A 15428-nucleotide genomic window follows, 5' to 3' on the forward strand; every position below is an offset into this window, starting at 1 on the left:
TTTAAATTTTTAAGTGAAGTTACCAACTGAAATGAACCATTGTGCAGTTATATAATATCCCTCCCCCCAGGAGACTCTGAGAACCCTGGACCCAGAGTTACTGGAGGAGTTCTTGAGAGCAGCAAAGGGCATGGAGGCCTTTTGTACCCCCTCACAGCTCAGAGACATGGAGGTCTACACCCAGTCTGTCAGAACACAGTGGGAGGTAGGACACAAGCTCACTTTGGTTTTGGTGTGTGCACTTTTTGCACTTTTGATTGCTGTTAATGGTGGATTGTTTGCATTTGTTAGTTTTGATGGGACTTTGTCATTTGAAGTTTGAATGTGTCAGATAATTGCCTGTGTGTGTCATCCATAAACATACAAAAACTATTGCATTGTTTTTCTTTGCCCTTCATTTGTTCATTTGTTTAGACAACGTGGTCAGCAAATTTTTCATTGGCCTCTGTACAAAGCATTCATATGTTTTAGCATGTCATCTGGTTTTCTTGAATTAATTTTGTTTTATTTCCCAGGCCGTGAGAGCTGAGATCTCAGGCTTTTTGCCGAAATTGCGTTTTGAAGTAACAAAGAAAGACTTTAACAGAGCAGCCCTGCAGTGTGAGATGAACTTAAGGTCCCGATTAGAAAACCAAGCTCAGGTAGCTAAAGCTAGAGCCGAACTCCTGGCAGGTGTGCTTTGGTGGATGGTTATGCAGCCAAGTTTACCTTCTCTGTTTGTCTAACCTTTTTTCCTCCTTCTTCTTCTTCTGCCTCTGGAGACTCTGTCAGTTGGACTTGGTAATTGTGAACATTCTTGTATTTTTTGTGCAGTAAACCTGTGGGCTTCTGTCACATGAAGGCCTGTTACAGTAACCGTTTTGGTTATGTCCTTTTATTTTAACATTGCATTTCCAATGTCTGAATATTTTTAGGAATAAAAAGTTCATTGGTCTTTGAAAAAGTACACATTATTATGCTGTTATATTTTTTGCTGTATCACTGGCAAAAAATAGCAATAATGTGATTTAGTTATTAATGGGATAATATATGATCCACTAAAAACAGCTAACATGACAGGCTTTCATGTGTGGGTTGGCTTGTATGTTGCAGTGTATCAGTCAAGCTGTCAAAACCAGGCTTGAAACATAAATGAGACTGTGTAATATTGTTCTGCTGTTAAACAGGACGCGCATAGATTTAAATTGGTAGTAGTTTTCATTGATTTCAGATGTCATTGTTAACATGCCTGCTTGCTTCCTGTTTTCGCTGTGTCAACATTCACAGACTTGTATCTCAGTGGATGCCAGCTTTGCAGAAGCAGGGAAGCACCTCGAGGCCTTGAAGGGGCTATGTGACACTCTAAGCCCTGAGGACGCTCACCGCCTGGCCCAGACTCAGCTGAGGGAGTGTGAGACGAGGCTGGCTGCTATCCAGCGCCAGTTCAGTGGGGACCAAGATACACAGCTTCCTGATTCTAGGTGATCTTGTCGAGTTCTATTGAGTTTTGTCTTACTAAAAAGGCTGAATGTGAAGTTAAATGAGCAACATTCCATTAACACCTGTGGCTGTTCAAAGTCGGATGCTGTGCTGTGCAGGAGCTAAGATTATTTCTGTCTCACAGGGTTCCTGTTGCCTTCAGTGAGGATCTGACTGTGCAAAAGGAACCTACAAGACCAAGTGACAAACCTCAGGTTTCAACTGAGGTATCACTCACTGCTGTTGAAGTGGAACTTTCTCAAACCCTTTTCTTCCTTTCTGGAACTTTTGCAGACCGTGCTAGCATCTCTTGAGTCATAGCTGTTTCACATGTCCGTGTTCTGAATTTCCACCTCTAAAGATACGCTGTCCTCTACAGACGACCGCTGTGCAGCTGTGCAGTTAACAGGTGACATGATTTTTTCCCAGGTGTTTCAAGTGACAATGAAGACAGTCAGTGTGGAGAGGAGGGAGGTTGAAAAGCAGGCGTCTGTGGAAGAAGTCACCAAACAGGACGCTTTAGAAAGGTGAGCTAAATTTAGCTCAGCCTGGGCTTTGATAAACAAACCTAACAGCAGTGTTGATGTTACTTTTGAAACTAAGTCACACATGTCCTAACTGCCTGTGGGTGTCTGACATAGTGTTGCATCGAATGCTTGCTGGTCACACTATCTGCTAAATAAACAGTGTGTCATTTTATGATATTATAGGAAAATGAGGCTGTGTTGAAAAGATAATTGTTCATTTCAACTTTATGAAGCAACCTTTCCTTGTCCATGCAGTGTTCGTTGTTGTTGAGCGACTGCAACAGAAGCAGGAATAGGAATAGTCAAATCTAGCATGTTATGTTACACGCAATACAAGTAATATAACACATTACTTTGTAAAGCACTACCTCTGATGCTGTGTAACATAGAGTATATTGATCAAAATTCTTTTCAGTGTTGTCTTCATTTATTTGTAACTTCTACAGATATGAGAATTGTAAAAGAACACTGCAATCCCAACTGGCTAAAAATGAACAGAGCATCATGGATCTCCCCTCTGACTCCGTCTCTCTGAAAGGCCTGCACACACGCCTGCAGGAGATACAGGTACAAGACAAGTTTGTGTGTATCAGACACAGATTTACACATGAACTCATTACTCAACATTTGTTTCAGTGTCTGAAGTGACATCTGTGCTTGTACTCAGTAGTCTTGAACTGAGCTCCTTCTTTCCCAGTTCTTGAGGCAGGAGACAGAGTCTCTGTGGTCTGAGTATGCAAACCAGTGCTCCCAGGTGAATGGGAACTCTGGTCTGGAGCAGGAGAAGGCGGAGCTACAGGAGCAGTGGCGCAACCAACAGTCCAACCTTCAGAGAAGGGGCAGCTCGCTGGGCGCTGCCCTCAGACAGATCGACTCCACCGAGAACCACATGGTGGACTTCGCTGACCGCCTGGACCGCTACCTTAGACAGCCCAAAGACATCAGTGGCTTTACACTGGCCAACACCAACATCCTGAAAGACATTAAGGTCTTCTGTCAGCCGTGAATACATCTCTCTGTTTAGTTTTATTTATTTGCACTTTTATTTTTAGAAAAGAAAAGTCAGAAGTCCGAAAGCAATACAGGAAACAATGCTTTGCTTTCAGTCCTGAAGCATCTTAATGTGAACCTCACCTCACACTGTGCTTTGTCTCTTTTCCCAACAGGACCTGGATGACAACATCCAGAGCGAGCTGGACCAGGTGTCCCGTCTGGACCCTGAATCTAGTGATCTGGACCCCAGGGACTGCTTCCCTCTGTCTCGTCAGGTGGAGACTCACAGAACCAGCCTGGATCAGCTTCGACAGCAGGTCCGAAAGAGTGAAGCTGCCGCCCGTGCCCTCGACCGCTTCCTCATGTCACTGCGTACTGTGGATGAAGACATCTCTGGAGTGCAAGGTGCCCCATGCAGTGACGCTCAGGTGCTTCAGGACTGTCGCTCCAAGCTGGCTCTGATCAGGCAGAGCATCGACAGTCTGAAGGAAAAAGCGCCTCAGCTGGATCTGCTGCTGCAGGGGGCCAGGCTGACAGTCACCCGGGATGGCGTCCCAGCCTCCTGCCTGGACATGGTGACTGTCCTGCTGAGAAGGCTGGAGGAGGCCGACAGTGGGCTAGCCAGCCAGCAGAAGGTCATCCAGAAGGAGACACAGAGCAAATCATTGGGCCTGAGGAAAAGGACACTGCTGGGGGAGCTGAGGAGGCTGCAGGATGCAATCGAAACGCAGGGCCTGAAGGAGCCCACCATGCCGGCTGTGCAGCACAGGTGTGTGTTGGGATTTGATTATAGATCTAAGACATATCTAAAGACATTTACTTGCAGCATTAAGTGTTTTATTTCTTAAAATAATGTTTTCAAAATCATCTTGTACTTCCTAGGCTTCGTGCCCTGTCGGATTTGGAGGGTCAGCTGCAGACCCAGCACACAGAACTCCAGAACCTCCGTGAACTTCAAGACAAACAGGGAGGAGGAGAAAACCTGTTTGAGGAGCTGGAGACTCAGTGGAAGGAGACTCAGAAAGCTTTTTCTGACAGGTAAATGCGGCTGGATACACAAGTTGAACTCATGAAACTAAATAAACGCCAAGTGACTGGTGGTCACCTCGGTAATATGTTAACTGTACTCTGCTGCGTTCGTCCTCTGGCAGTAAGAAGCAGTGCAACACCCTGCTGGAGCTCTTGAAAAAGTTCAGAAACTGCGGCAGTCACTTGAGCAACACCATGCAGAAAGCAGAGCAAACGATCAGTGATCAGGCTTCTTACATGGGCAAGGACAACCTGCAGAGAAGTATAACCAAGGTCAGTCCTGTCCAAAGTGATGCTTCAAATTATCCTGTAGATAAAGAACACAATGATTTTAAGTGTGCATTGAACATAAGTAAGTGAGGTGAACCAATAGTGAACATTGTAAACTAAAAGTCACTGTGTGTGTGTCCAGGTCTGCCACATTAAGGAGGAGCTGTCTGGTCTTGGGGAACGTATAGAAGAGATGAGGGGAGTTTGCAGACAGCTGCAGTCCCAGCTGAAGAAGTTCCCAGACTGCAGTGAGGCTCTCTTTGAAGCAGAGGCTGACACGCTCATGGACAGCTGGCTGGATGTAAGCATCTATGTATATGGCTCGTGCGCTTTCTTTTTAAATATCCTGCTAAACTAGCTAAAGGTTTAATGGGCTCAAAGAAGGAGATAGATCAAAGTTAGATTCTTAACCTTTGGTTCCTGCTTGGCTCGTCCCTCCAGACCAGCCAGAATTAAATCTGAAGGACTAAACTCCAGATTGTAACACTTCTGTTTTCGGTTTAACTTGACTGAATACTGTTGATTTCTTCCTCCCTTGCAGGTGACAGAGAAGACAGACGCCTGCATGGATAACCTTCAGGTGGGGCTGGAGCTGTGGGAGAGGCAGTTGATGCTGGGGGGGGAGGTGGATGGCTGGGCAGGGGCCAAACTGGCCCTGTTTGCAGAGAGCCATCCCTTCCACAACGAGCAACAAGTACTTGACATGAGGGTGAGATTCCTATACAAACTCTTCTCAGACAGCCTGAGCAACCTCCCAACAAGGTGTTAGGTCATCCCAGATCTTTCAGGTTCTCCCACATACATCATCTGCATGTAGAACATGAGACTTTTCTTTGCCTCAAAGGATGAGATCCACACCAATGAGGAGAACATTGAACATTTCCACAAGAAGTCTGTTGAGATCCAGGAGATGCTGCAAAGTCAGGAGGCTCCACTGGAGCTGCAGGTCAGTTGAAGCATTAATTGATCTGAATCAAGTCATTAGTGTGTTGCAAATGTCCACATCCTTTCTACAATGTCTCAAAAAGGTGATGGAAACCCAGCTGAGGAAGAGGATGCAGCAGGTGAAGGAGCTGTTCACTGACTGCACCGACGTCTTTGAGGAGCTGATAGCTGTGAAGAGACACCTCGCTGAGAAGATCGAGGAGTGCCAGTCCGCTGTAGAGAACATTCAGGGCTCTCTCAGCAAGGTTGATGCTTTACAGCCAAAGGTCGAAGCACAGATCCAGGTACCCAGCTGTACTAAGTTGTAACCATCTCCGCTTCCTCCCACTACAGAAGAATAAAGTCTAAACACTCCTGATAGGAGGACATCTCGTTCTGGTGATGTCGTCAATGTCATATGACACCGTTAGGGTGTTTTGGCTTCAACTTGGGGAGCTTTAATGTTATTCATCATCATCGTTTTACTTTACTGTCAGTGGGTGTAACTTTGGTTTGTGGTGTCATTTTATAGACTTTTCGGCTAGATTGACCCACTTAACTTACTTACTGTCTCTTGTCCTCACCAGGATCTGTGTGATGACCTGGAGGCTCAGGAGGAGCAGGCTGAGGCTGTGCTGAAGGAGGTTGGTTTGGTTTCCAGTGTGGCCAGTCCACAAGTGGTGGAGGCGCTGACTGTAGACTGCAGCAGGCTTAGGGAGGCCATCTCCCGCACCAAGGACATGATGCACCTGAAGAGAGAGGAGAGGGACAAAGGCCTGTTAAAGGTTATTGAAGGTTAGTGTTGACATTGTCTCTCCTGTTACAGCAGCTTGTATCTTGTATCATAAGTTATTGTGTGTTCAGTGAAGTGAACTAGAAACTGATGCATCTCTAATAACGCAGGCTTCATCACTTTGCAACAGATGCACTGTGATTTGACCTAAATATTTTATTTTTTTTAATTCATTCATATTTTTTTCTTTTTTTTTCTTTTTGTCCCAGATGAAAGGCAGTCATTTGAGGGATGGTTCCAGGACATGCAGGTGTCTGTCAATGAGTGCTTTGAGAACCCCGAGAGCAAAACAGACGTGGAAACATCTCTGCAAAGACTTGCTGTAAGCAGATGAATGAGTCGCTGGGTGGACAGATACTGTAGGCTGTTGAGTGACTGATTAGTCTTCACACTTTCTGTCATTGCCTTCAGGGTTTCCTAAAGTCCAAGGATGCAGAGAGACGTCTGGAACAGCTGAGAGATCAGCTGGAGAGAGGCAGCCAGCAGTTTCCTCCCCAGCAGCTCTCTGACTTCAGCGACTGGCTGAAGGAGCAGCAGAAGGAGGTGGGCATGTTCACAACCCACTGCCACAACAGGCAGAAGCAAATGGAGTCACTCCTCAACGACTTGAACAGGTAGGTCTTAGTTCTGCTGTTAGAAGCATGCATGTAAAATCTTTTTGATCAGGAATCTCTCAAATTTCAGTGAAATAAGCGTCATTGTAGCCAGAAAGAAAACCCGTTTTCAATTTTTTTCTCTAGTCTGCAGAAGCAACACGATGGCTTCCGTGACTGGCTGCAGATTAAAGAAAAACACTCTGTGGAGTCCGACAAAGTCAAGCGTCTTCTCAAAGACCTCCAGGATGAGAGGTGATATTCAACTTCAACACAAGCACAACTGACAGTGTTTCAGCCGTAAATACACGTCACCATTTATTATCCTGAGGATGCAAATGCTGCACAAGCATATCATACATACTTCTTCACAACAACAGCGTTGTTGGGAGTTGAGTTCATGTTTGTTAACAGCACAGTACATCAGTTAAAAAGATAACTTCTGTAACATTTCTCAACAAACACAGTAATACTGACAAAGATGTGCAAAAATTAAACCCCCAAATTGGTTTACTATTTTAAGTGGTGGCTTGTGGAATTGGAGACTAAATTTATCCATTACTTGTATTTATTTGTTGATGGCACAGTAGAGCTGATTAAAATACGAATCTTTACTTCTTTTGTTAAACTCATTCGTTGAAAGGTGCCTTACAGATAAATTTGTCTTGCCCTCCATGTGTCAGCGGTAGAGCTGAAACCCTCAGTGAGCTGTTAGCATCAGTACGCAGACAAGGCGTCAGAGCTGAAAGCCTCCTGAAGGACGGTGATAACTTGATTCAACGCTACCGAAACCTGGAGGCCCGACTGCAGAGGGAGGCAGACGCCCAGAGCAAACTGGATGAGGAATTGAACAAGTTCAGTGCTGAGGCGGAGAGCACCAGGACATGGATAACTGACCTTCTAAAACCCCTCACCTCCACTGACACAGAAACCCAGACAGAGGAGATGAAGCGCACAGCACAGGTCAGTGAGCAGGAGTGTGAGACCCAGTCTAATCTACTTTAGAATATAAAGAAAGTGAAATAGAATAACACTTACACTTTGACCTAATCAGGCATTTTCTTTCTTTTAATATACCCTGCTGCTCCTCCTGTTATTTTCTTTGTGATTTGCTTCTCCATTCTTGACCTCATCTGGGCTGGAAACCTGCCTCCATTTCTGTCTGCATTTGTGACTCCATAATAGACTAGATGAATGAACAAACTACATTTAACAGTAAATCAAGAGTTTCTGGGTTTTTGACTGTTGGTTGTACAAAAGAAACATTTTGAAGACATCATGAGATTCCCATGAAAATAATCGCAAGTTAAAGCTCTAATTTGTACTTCTTACAGCTATATTGTTAACATCACTAAAATGTATTTTCCTTTTCCTAAAGGCCGTCCTGAGCTCCAAAGCTGAGGGAGACTCCAAACTGAACAACCTGAGAAGAGAAAGTGAACGTCTGTGTGAGTGCGAGGACCTGAAGGAGGACAGGAAGCAAGAGGTTCAGCAGTCAGTTAGAGACACAGAGGAGCAATGGGGGACGGCTCTGCAGGCAGCTGAGGAGGCTCTCAACAAGGCGGAAACACAAGCCCAGCTAGACGAGAACATAGACGCTTTCAGAGCTCAGAATGAAAATGTTCAGTCCTGGATTAGAGACCAGGAGCAGAACTTGCAGTCACTTGGTGATTCCGTGCAAGTTGACGAAAAGCTTCAGATTGCAAAAGTGAGTTTAAAATTCTTGTGAATCAGTTTGTGGTGGATTGTAATTTGTAAAACATCTTATAAAGGTTTGTTTTTAGCAGCAAAGTGATCTCTTAAAGAGATATTTGTTGTCTTCAGGCTACTCTGAACTCCAAGCCAGATGGAGAGTCAGAGCTTCAGGATCTGAAGCAACGATGCCAGAGTCTGTGTGACAACCAGGGCTTGGACGAGAGCAGAAGACGAGAGGTTCAGGACGCCGTCAGACACACAGAGGAGCAGTGGAGGAAAGTCCTGACAGCTGCTGAAGAGGCTCTCAACAAGGCAGAGACTGAAGCTGAGACTGAGAGGGACTTTGATGCTTTCAGAAGCCAAAGCCAAAACCTCCAATCCTGGATCAAAGAACAGAAGCAGAAGTTGTTGTCGCATGGTAGTCAAACCCTGTTTGAGGAAAGGTTACAGGTGGCACAGGTGAGTGAGAAAGCTGGGTTTAACCCAACAATCTTAGAAAATTAATTTAGTATCAGTTCTGTATGTTTTAAAAAGTCCAGGGCAACTTCTGATCTTTGTGTCTTCACACCACCCTTCCTGTGTCTGCACCTTCAGGCTGTTACGACCTCCAGACCTGAAGGAGAGTCCAAGGTGCTCGACCTGAAGAGACGAGGTGAAAGTCTGTGCGAGCTTGTGGAGGAGAGCAGGAAAGCAGAGGTTCAGCAGCTGGTAAACGACGCCCAGCAGCAGTGGAAAACAGTCGTACAGGCAGCCGGACAGGCGGAGCTCCGAGCTCTTTCAGACGACTTTGACGCTCAGAGTAAAAACACTCAGTCGTGGATCAGAGACAGACAACAGGAGCTTCAGACTGTGGGCGCTCACACATCAACAGAAGAGAGAATCCACACAGCTCGGGTCTGTTTGAGCAATATGAACTGCAGAATTTAAATTAGTGATAGCCTGATTAATCAGCCCAATTATCTGGCATCCCGAGATAATCAACAGCAGGCAATGCCTGCGCTCACAAGGCTGGCAGCCTTTTCACTGCTATGGAGCAATGCTAATTCTCCATCTTATTAGTTTTGGAAGGTGGTGAAAAAGTTAGTTTATATAGCTCTGTTCTAATATTCTCGTGCAATCTGTCTAATGCAAGTTGATTATCGCTGACAAGCAATCAGCGTGGACGGATCATAGGTGGGTTCATTTATTTTAATGCATCTTTTTGAATATCATGTGTCTTGCATGTAGAACATCTTGAGCTCCAAACCTGAAGGTGACTGTAAGGTAAACAACCTGAGGAGGCGAGGCCAGAGTCTGTGTGACCACCCGGGTGCTGACGAGGGGAGGAAAGTCCACGCTCAGCAGACAGTCAGAGACACGGAGGAGCAGTGGAGGACTGTCCTGCAGGCTGCCAAACAGGCCGAGGATGCTGCAGGAGCCGAGATCACCCAGAGGACCGAGAGGAGAAAGTCGGAGGTAAGACAGAGTCCCCCACGGTGGATTAGACTTACAGCGACAGCAAAATAAAGACGTGTGACTGGGACGTATGAAGGAGGAGTTCAGCAGTTTTCACTGGTCCATTTTGAACCACCTCATGTGGAATATCTTTTCCTTTTCAGCTGAGAGAATTCAATGCCCTTCAGCAGGACACGAGCAGCTGGCTTACAGACCTCCAACATCAACTGGACTCACTGAAGAGCCAAACCAAAGCTGAAGACAGACTGCACTCAGCTCAGGTGAGCTGATGGCTCCTCTATGTTAGCACTAACGCACACTGATAATAAAACTATTTTTCAGCTGCTGCTGCTGAGACAGCTTTGAAGCCTCAAGGGCTTTTTTGTCACATTTGTTTCATTTGGTTTAGTTGTCACATACTAAACCCACCTGAATAAGCAAGTCTGTGTCAGTAATAAACAATAGATAATACAAGTATTATCATTGAGATGTTATGTTTGGATCTTATCCCCAGACTACTATGAGCTCCAAGGCCGAAGGAGACTTCAAGCTCCAGGAGCTCAGGAGGAAAGTCCAGAGTCTCTGTGGACAGGACCTCGAGGAAGACAAAAAACTGCAGCTAAAAGTGAAAGGTGCCGAGGAGCAGTGGATGAGAATCATGCAAAATGCTAAACAGGCCCTGGATCAGGCTGAGAGGGAGTGTGCTCTGGAGGGCCAGCTGAGAGACTTTAAAGCCCTCAGCGAAAACACCAGAAACTGGCTGGAAGACAAGCAGCAGAGCCTTGACCGTCTGGATAGTCAGACAGATCTGGAAAAGACAATAAACACTGCGCAGGTCGGTTTGAACGATAACATCTAAGATTGAGTTGTGACATTTAGTTTTGTCTAAATTTTGTTATTTTATTGTTGCTGGTCAAGATATTTGTTGCTATTGCCCTTGTTGGTCTCTCCTTGATTTACACCACTGGACTTGTCAAAATAGTAAATATTGTTAAAAAAAGAAGTAGTACCAGGACTGATGAATGAATGTCAAGAACACTTTGTAACTTTAATTATCAAAAGTTGAACCAAGCACAGAAAGGATTTTTCTGTTGTCCTCAGACCATCCTGAGCTGTAAGCCTGAGGGAGACTCCAAGCTGGCAGAGCTGAGCAGACAGAGTCAGAGTCTGTCTGAGCAGGAGGACCTGGAGGAGAGCGTGAGATGGGAGGCTCAGCGGTCAGTCGAAGAGTCTGAGGAGCAGTGGGGGGCAGTCCTGCAGTCTGCTGAGAACACGCTGAAGAAAGCTGAGGTCCAGTACTCGCTCTACAGGGAGCTGGAGGCCTTCCGTAGCCAAGCAGGGAGCACCAAAACCTGGCTCAGAGAGCTCCAGCAACAGGCCGAGTCCAAAGGGAGCAACACTCAGGGCGGCCGGCCTCAGCTAGAGGACAGGCTGAACACAGCACAGGTCAAACATAAAAAAGAGTTCTTCAGTGTGTTTTACTCTGTGGAGCTGATTGATTCCTCATGTAAAATATTTTATAGGTGTAGAGCAAGTATCCTGTTGTGTCTGGTGGGGGGTCACATGATAGCTCTTTCGATATATTTATCCATCTAATAAAAAACTGTGTGCGACTGTGTCTTCAGGCCATCTTGAGCTCCAGGTCCAGTGGTGAGGCTCAGGTGACGGGGCTGAAAAGACGAGCACAGAGTCTGTGTGAGCAAAAAGACCTGGAGGGAGACAAGAAACAGGAGGTTGAGCAGTTGGTCAGAGACGCTGAGCAGCAGTGGAGGACGGTCCTGAAGGCGGCTGAGGACACTCAGAGGTGCACAGAGATGTTTCTAGCTTCATGAGGAGAGCCCTTTCTGCTTTCTTTTGACATATGTGCAGGAGCAGATTTAGTGATCTGGGGGCCCCAGGGTCTTTCAGGGACTTTCAGATCCAGAGACTTTTTACTCTTTCTCTAAATGCTGGTGTTGGTATAACTCCCTGAATTATTTTAACTAATGTTACCTTTCATCTGCTGTTACCCATCAGACAGTTGAAGAGTGTTGTGGAGCGTTTGGTGTCCTGTCAGCAACAGCGACACCAGGCTGACGCCCGTCTGTCCAATCTTCGGAAGCGGACGTCCAGCCTGCCCTGTCTCTTCCCCTGGCCCGGTCTGGGAGAGCGGAGGCAGGCAGTGGAACAGGCCCGGACCCTGCTGGACGAGGCCACAGCTTTGGCCCCCGTCCTCTCAGACGTCTGTAGACAGGTAAACTGAAGTATAAAGTGGAAAAGAATTGAATATTGAGGCCAATGTTGTCAGGCTGAGTTGCTCACAAACTCAGAAGGTTTAAGCTTGTGTTGTGCTGTTTTCCTCAAGGCTGCAGAGCTGTTTGAAATCACACAGGACCAGGACTGGTCAGATCCCTCCTGGACAGCCAAGGAGGAGTCCATTCCTGCTCTGCTGAAAGAGCTGACTGTGAGTTCATCCCTCTGTGGTCACAAGAAAGACAGGAGTGTCTCTCACTGTAACTGCTTCTGTTAGGATATCTTATCCCAGGAATAACTGTGATAAACTGTTAAGACCATTTTATCCCATTATTGTGATAGTATAATAGCGTAATAATGTAATGAAGTCACCTTTTCGTGTTGATGGAATGTCATGGGAAGTTTCTAGAGCTTCAGAGCAGAAAACAAGCCCCCAGCTACTGCAGTTGTTGCTATTTTGCTTTGAAGCTCCAAAAATGTTTTGTGGACTTAGGAACTTAATGCAGCTTTCAATCATTTCTGGTTGGGCTGTTGCATAATGCTGTATGCATGTATAAGTGTGATGAAACTTTTTTAACTCTAATGAATCAGTAGTTAATCAGGAGTCATAAAGGGAACATAGAAATGCATGAACATGTCTCACATCTTTTACACATCATAATTAGAGAACAATTTTATTTATCTTTACAGTGGACCACTTCCTGTCTAAAACTTTTTGTTTTTGACTTAAACTAATAAGATGATAACACATGTTTGACTCATGCCAAGTTACTCCGCCTGTAAAAGTACAACATTATTGTGTTTTAGGATGCAGTAGCTAACCTGGAGGAGGGCATCCTGACGGAGAGGCAGTGCACCCAGCTGCTGGAGCAGCATGAAGCGGCCCAGGACTGGCTGAGGGAGCATGTTAAAGGACTGGGAGCTCCTCCAGCAGACAGACAGGGTCTGCACAGCACTGTCAACACTCTGAAGGTCGGATAGTAAAACACAAACTTTTGCAAGACAGACTCGTGTTTGGATCTTGTATGCGTGTTCTCCTTTTCACTAATAAACTGCAAAGTCGTACTCGAAAAGCTGGTATTTAATTTGGAAATCACAGAAATTAAAACTGCTTGGCTAAGTTATTAAGAGAAATCTGCCTTTATAACTACATAAACTACTACAATAATTACATAAATGATAGACATAAAATGTTTTTTTTAAATATACATTATTTTATTCTTTGTAATACATCACCATTGCAACATATTGTCATCGTTCTGTTTATAGTTGAAGTTTTTACAGCCACTGCCCTAACAGTCGACAGCTGTTCTAATAATCTGGTTCTCCTCTTTCTCCCTGCTGATGTCAGGCTTTGCTCCAGACTGTGAACAGGGAGCAGAGAGAGATGCAGGAGCTGGACTCTGCCAGGGACAGTTTGCTGAGTCTCTGTACCCCGGGAGGTCGGGATGCCCTGACCCTGCAGGTCAGCCACCTCCACGACCTCTGCACCACCTCAGAGCAGGAGGTGAGGGAGCGCCTGACGGTCTGTGAGACGCGTCTCGGGGAGCTGGCCAGGAGGGCCCAGGGGCTGAAGGAGAGAGCTGCAGCCCTGCAGTGGGAGCTCCGCTCTCTGGACCAGGCGCTGAGTTACAGTGAACCACAGAACAACATCGCTCAGCTGCAGCAGCACTGGCACAGTCTCCAGGTTGGTACCAATTTATTCAACCAAACAGAGAATCTGATGTAAGGAGCCTTTTGATTAACCAAGCTGTGTTCACAGCACATGTCAATCTAAAGCTGCTGCCATGTTCCCCCTGCAGACATGTGAGCATTGCTGACAAGGTGTTGTTTCAGACCTGAATATTACTTTTGTGATGTTGATCCTTGTTAGAACTGTGAGAAGTCACTCGAAGATTTGGGTGTCAAAGTTCATGAGCTTAACCAGGAAGTAAAGGAAACTCCTGCCGCTGACGAGCTGCCAACAGAGATCATCGCTGGGGTGGAGTCTCTGTGCCAGCAGCATGACAGGTAGCTTGTCTGAGAGCTTAATTGTTTTTATTCTGCCAACGGCTTTGAAACAGTAGTTCATGCTTTCATCCCGGTTAGCTCACTGCAGTGCTCTCTCCTGTCACACAACCAAACCTCAGTTTACTTCATCCAGACTCATAACCAGCATCCGTCCAACAAGAGAGGCTCACAGAGCTCCAGAGCACAGGGTTTCAAACCTTTTCATCTACATCAGAATTATCCACACTCTGTAATCCCTTTTTTATACCTATCCCACATCATTTTGTAGGTTTTGTCCTGGGTTTTCAAAGAAATTTCAGACGGAATTGTTGTTTTCAGTCTTAGGTTTTAAGTTTTAAGTCTTTGGTCAAAGTAATAGCACATTTTATCAACACAGACATGTGGGAATCACTTTGCGTATTCATATTACTACTATTATTCATATTAATTTATCTAAGGCACAACTGTAGTATCAGAGGGACAAGGCAGAAAAGGCAGCACAATCCTGTGCAGATTATTCATTTTGATTTTACTCTTTGTTTTATTGTTTTTGTTGTACTTTATCATAATATTTTATCAACTGTTGCTTATTTTGTTTTTATACAGTGTGTTTTGTAATTTCTTTTGAGAATTGCTATATTAAAAAATATATTGCTATTATTATTATTGTTATTAAATCAAACCAAATGGTATGATGTGCAGTAGCATCTGTCCCCTTCACCACTGGGACATTTTAAGTGTAGTCTACTTGATCATATTATCCAAAACAGAATCTCATCTGGCACGAATCTGTTTCAATTTAGCTTTCCATTATTCTTCCATACCAGCAGCATTCCTCAGTGGTTCATTCTGCTCTTGACCGTGACATGGAAACTCTCCTGACTCTACTGAACAATTGCATCTTTTCTAAGCAATGAAACACACATCTGTACATAATCATTTCTCTTTTGTTATTTGTTGTTCAAGAAAAATATTTTTAATCTCTTCTGGTGCTTGCAATTATTACTTTTATACTGTTTTATGATCGAAATGGTGTATTTTCAGTTTTATATCATTATCTCATGTAATACCTGCAAATGCCATGCAAAGTATTGATTTTACAATAATTCTGATTCAATTATCCCTACAGTCTTCGGTCAAGGCTGAATGAGCATCAGGAAACCTGCTCTACGAACACATCTCGCTGTCTGATGGACTGTCTTCACGCCCTGCAGGACTGGAACCACAATAAACCATCAGAGTCCAGCTCTTCTGTGCAGGTTTTTGTGTTTTAATGCTTTCACTGTTTTGCTGTATACTTCAGCTTCCACATCTGAGCAATTAAATACATCTGAGAGCATCCTAAAACATGTAGTCTTTCACTAATGTCACCCTGAACTATAATCTGGTCATATTATGTTGCAGGTTAATTGGGGAAATTAAGGACATGTTAGTGAGTTTAAGGATTTGTGAACTTCAGTGTTTCAATTAGATGGAGCACTCTTCACTGGC

At 44.9% G+C, this 15428-nt stretch overlaps 1 protein-coding gene across 9 annotated transcripts in view; it reads left to right on the forward strand.

The window, feature by feature from the left end:
- Window positions 1–15428, forward strand: part of syne2b (spectrin repeat containing, nuclear envelope 2b) — an 87679-nt gene that overhangs the window by 874 nt on the left and 71377 nt on the right. For 8 of the 9 annotated variants that reach the window (XM_046413728.1, XM_046413732.1, XM_046413735.1 and 5 more), the window contains exons 2-33: window positions 71–205; window positions 1267–1460; window positions 1604–1685; window positions 1888–1985; window positions 2432–2552; window positions 2683–2973; window positions 3152–3747; window positions 3861–4016; window positions 4130–4280; window positions 4420–4578; window positions 4819–4986; window positions 5122–5223; window positions 5306–5506; window positions 5789–5996; window positions 6204–6316; window positions 6406–6608; window positions 6735–6842; window positions 7271–7550; window positions 7966–8295; window positions 8412–8741; window positions 8877–9176; window positions 9510–9737; window positions 9881–9997; window positions 10231–10551; window positions 10818–11162; window positions 11342–11520; window positions 11733–11949; window positions 12061–12159; window positions 12756–12920; window positions 13300–13635; window positions 13822–13958; window positions 15067–15196. In XM_046413728.1, coding sequence (XP_046269684.1) covers window positions 71–205; window positions 1267–1460; window positions 1604–1685; window positions 1888–1985; window positions 2432–2552; window positions 2683–2973; window positions 3152–3747; window positions 3861–4016; window positions 4130–4280; window positions 4420–4578; window positions 4819–4986; window positions 5122–5223; window positions 5306–5506; window positions 5789–5996; window positions 6204–6316; window positions 6406–6608; window positions 6735–6842; window positions 7271–7550; window positions 7966–8295; window positions 8412–8741; window positions 8877–9176; window positions 9510–9737; window positions 9881–9997; window positions 10231–10551; window positions 10818–11162; window positions 11342–11520; window positions 11733–11949; window positions 12061–12159; window positions 12756–12920; window positions 13300–13635; window positions 13822–13958; window positions 15067–15196 — 6600 coding nt within the window. Of the gene's footprint in view, window positions 1–70; window positions 206–504; window positions 642–1266; window positions 1461–1603; window positions 1686–1887; window positions 1986–2431; window positions 2553–2682; window positions 2974–3151; window positions 3748–3860; window positions 4017–4129; window positions 4281–4419; window positions 4579–4818; window positions 4987–5121; window positions 5224–5305; window positions 5507–5788; window positions 5997–6203; window positions 6317–6405; window positions 6609–6734; window positions 6843–7270; window positions 7551–7965; window positions 8296–8411; window positions 8742–8876; window positions 9177–9509; window positions 9738–9880; window positions 9998–10230; window positions 10552–10817; window positions 11163–11341; window positions 11521–11732; window positions 11950–12060; window positions 12160–12755; window positions 12921–13299; window positions 13636–13821; window positions 13959–15066; window positions 15197–15428 lie in introns of those variants that run through there. The other variant, XM_046413736.1, reaches the window with a different exon arrangement.

This window comes from Scatophagus argus, chromosome 15, assembly GCF_020382885.2.
Source record: "Scatophagus argus isolate fScaArg1 chromosome 15, fScaArg1.pri, whole genome shotgun sequence".
In the NCBI taxonomy this organism is placed as follows: Eukaryota; Metazoa; Chordata; class Actinopteri; family Scatophagidae; genus Scatophagus; species Scatophagus argus.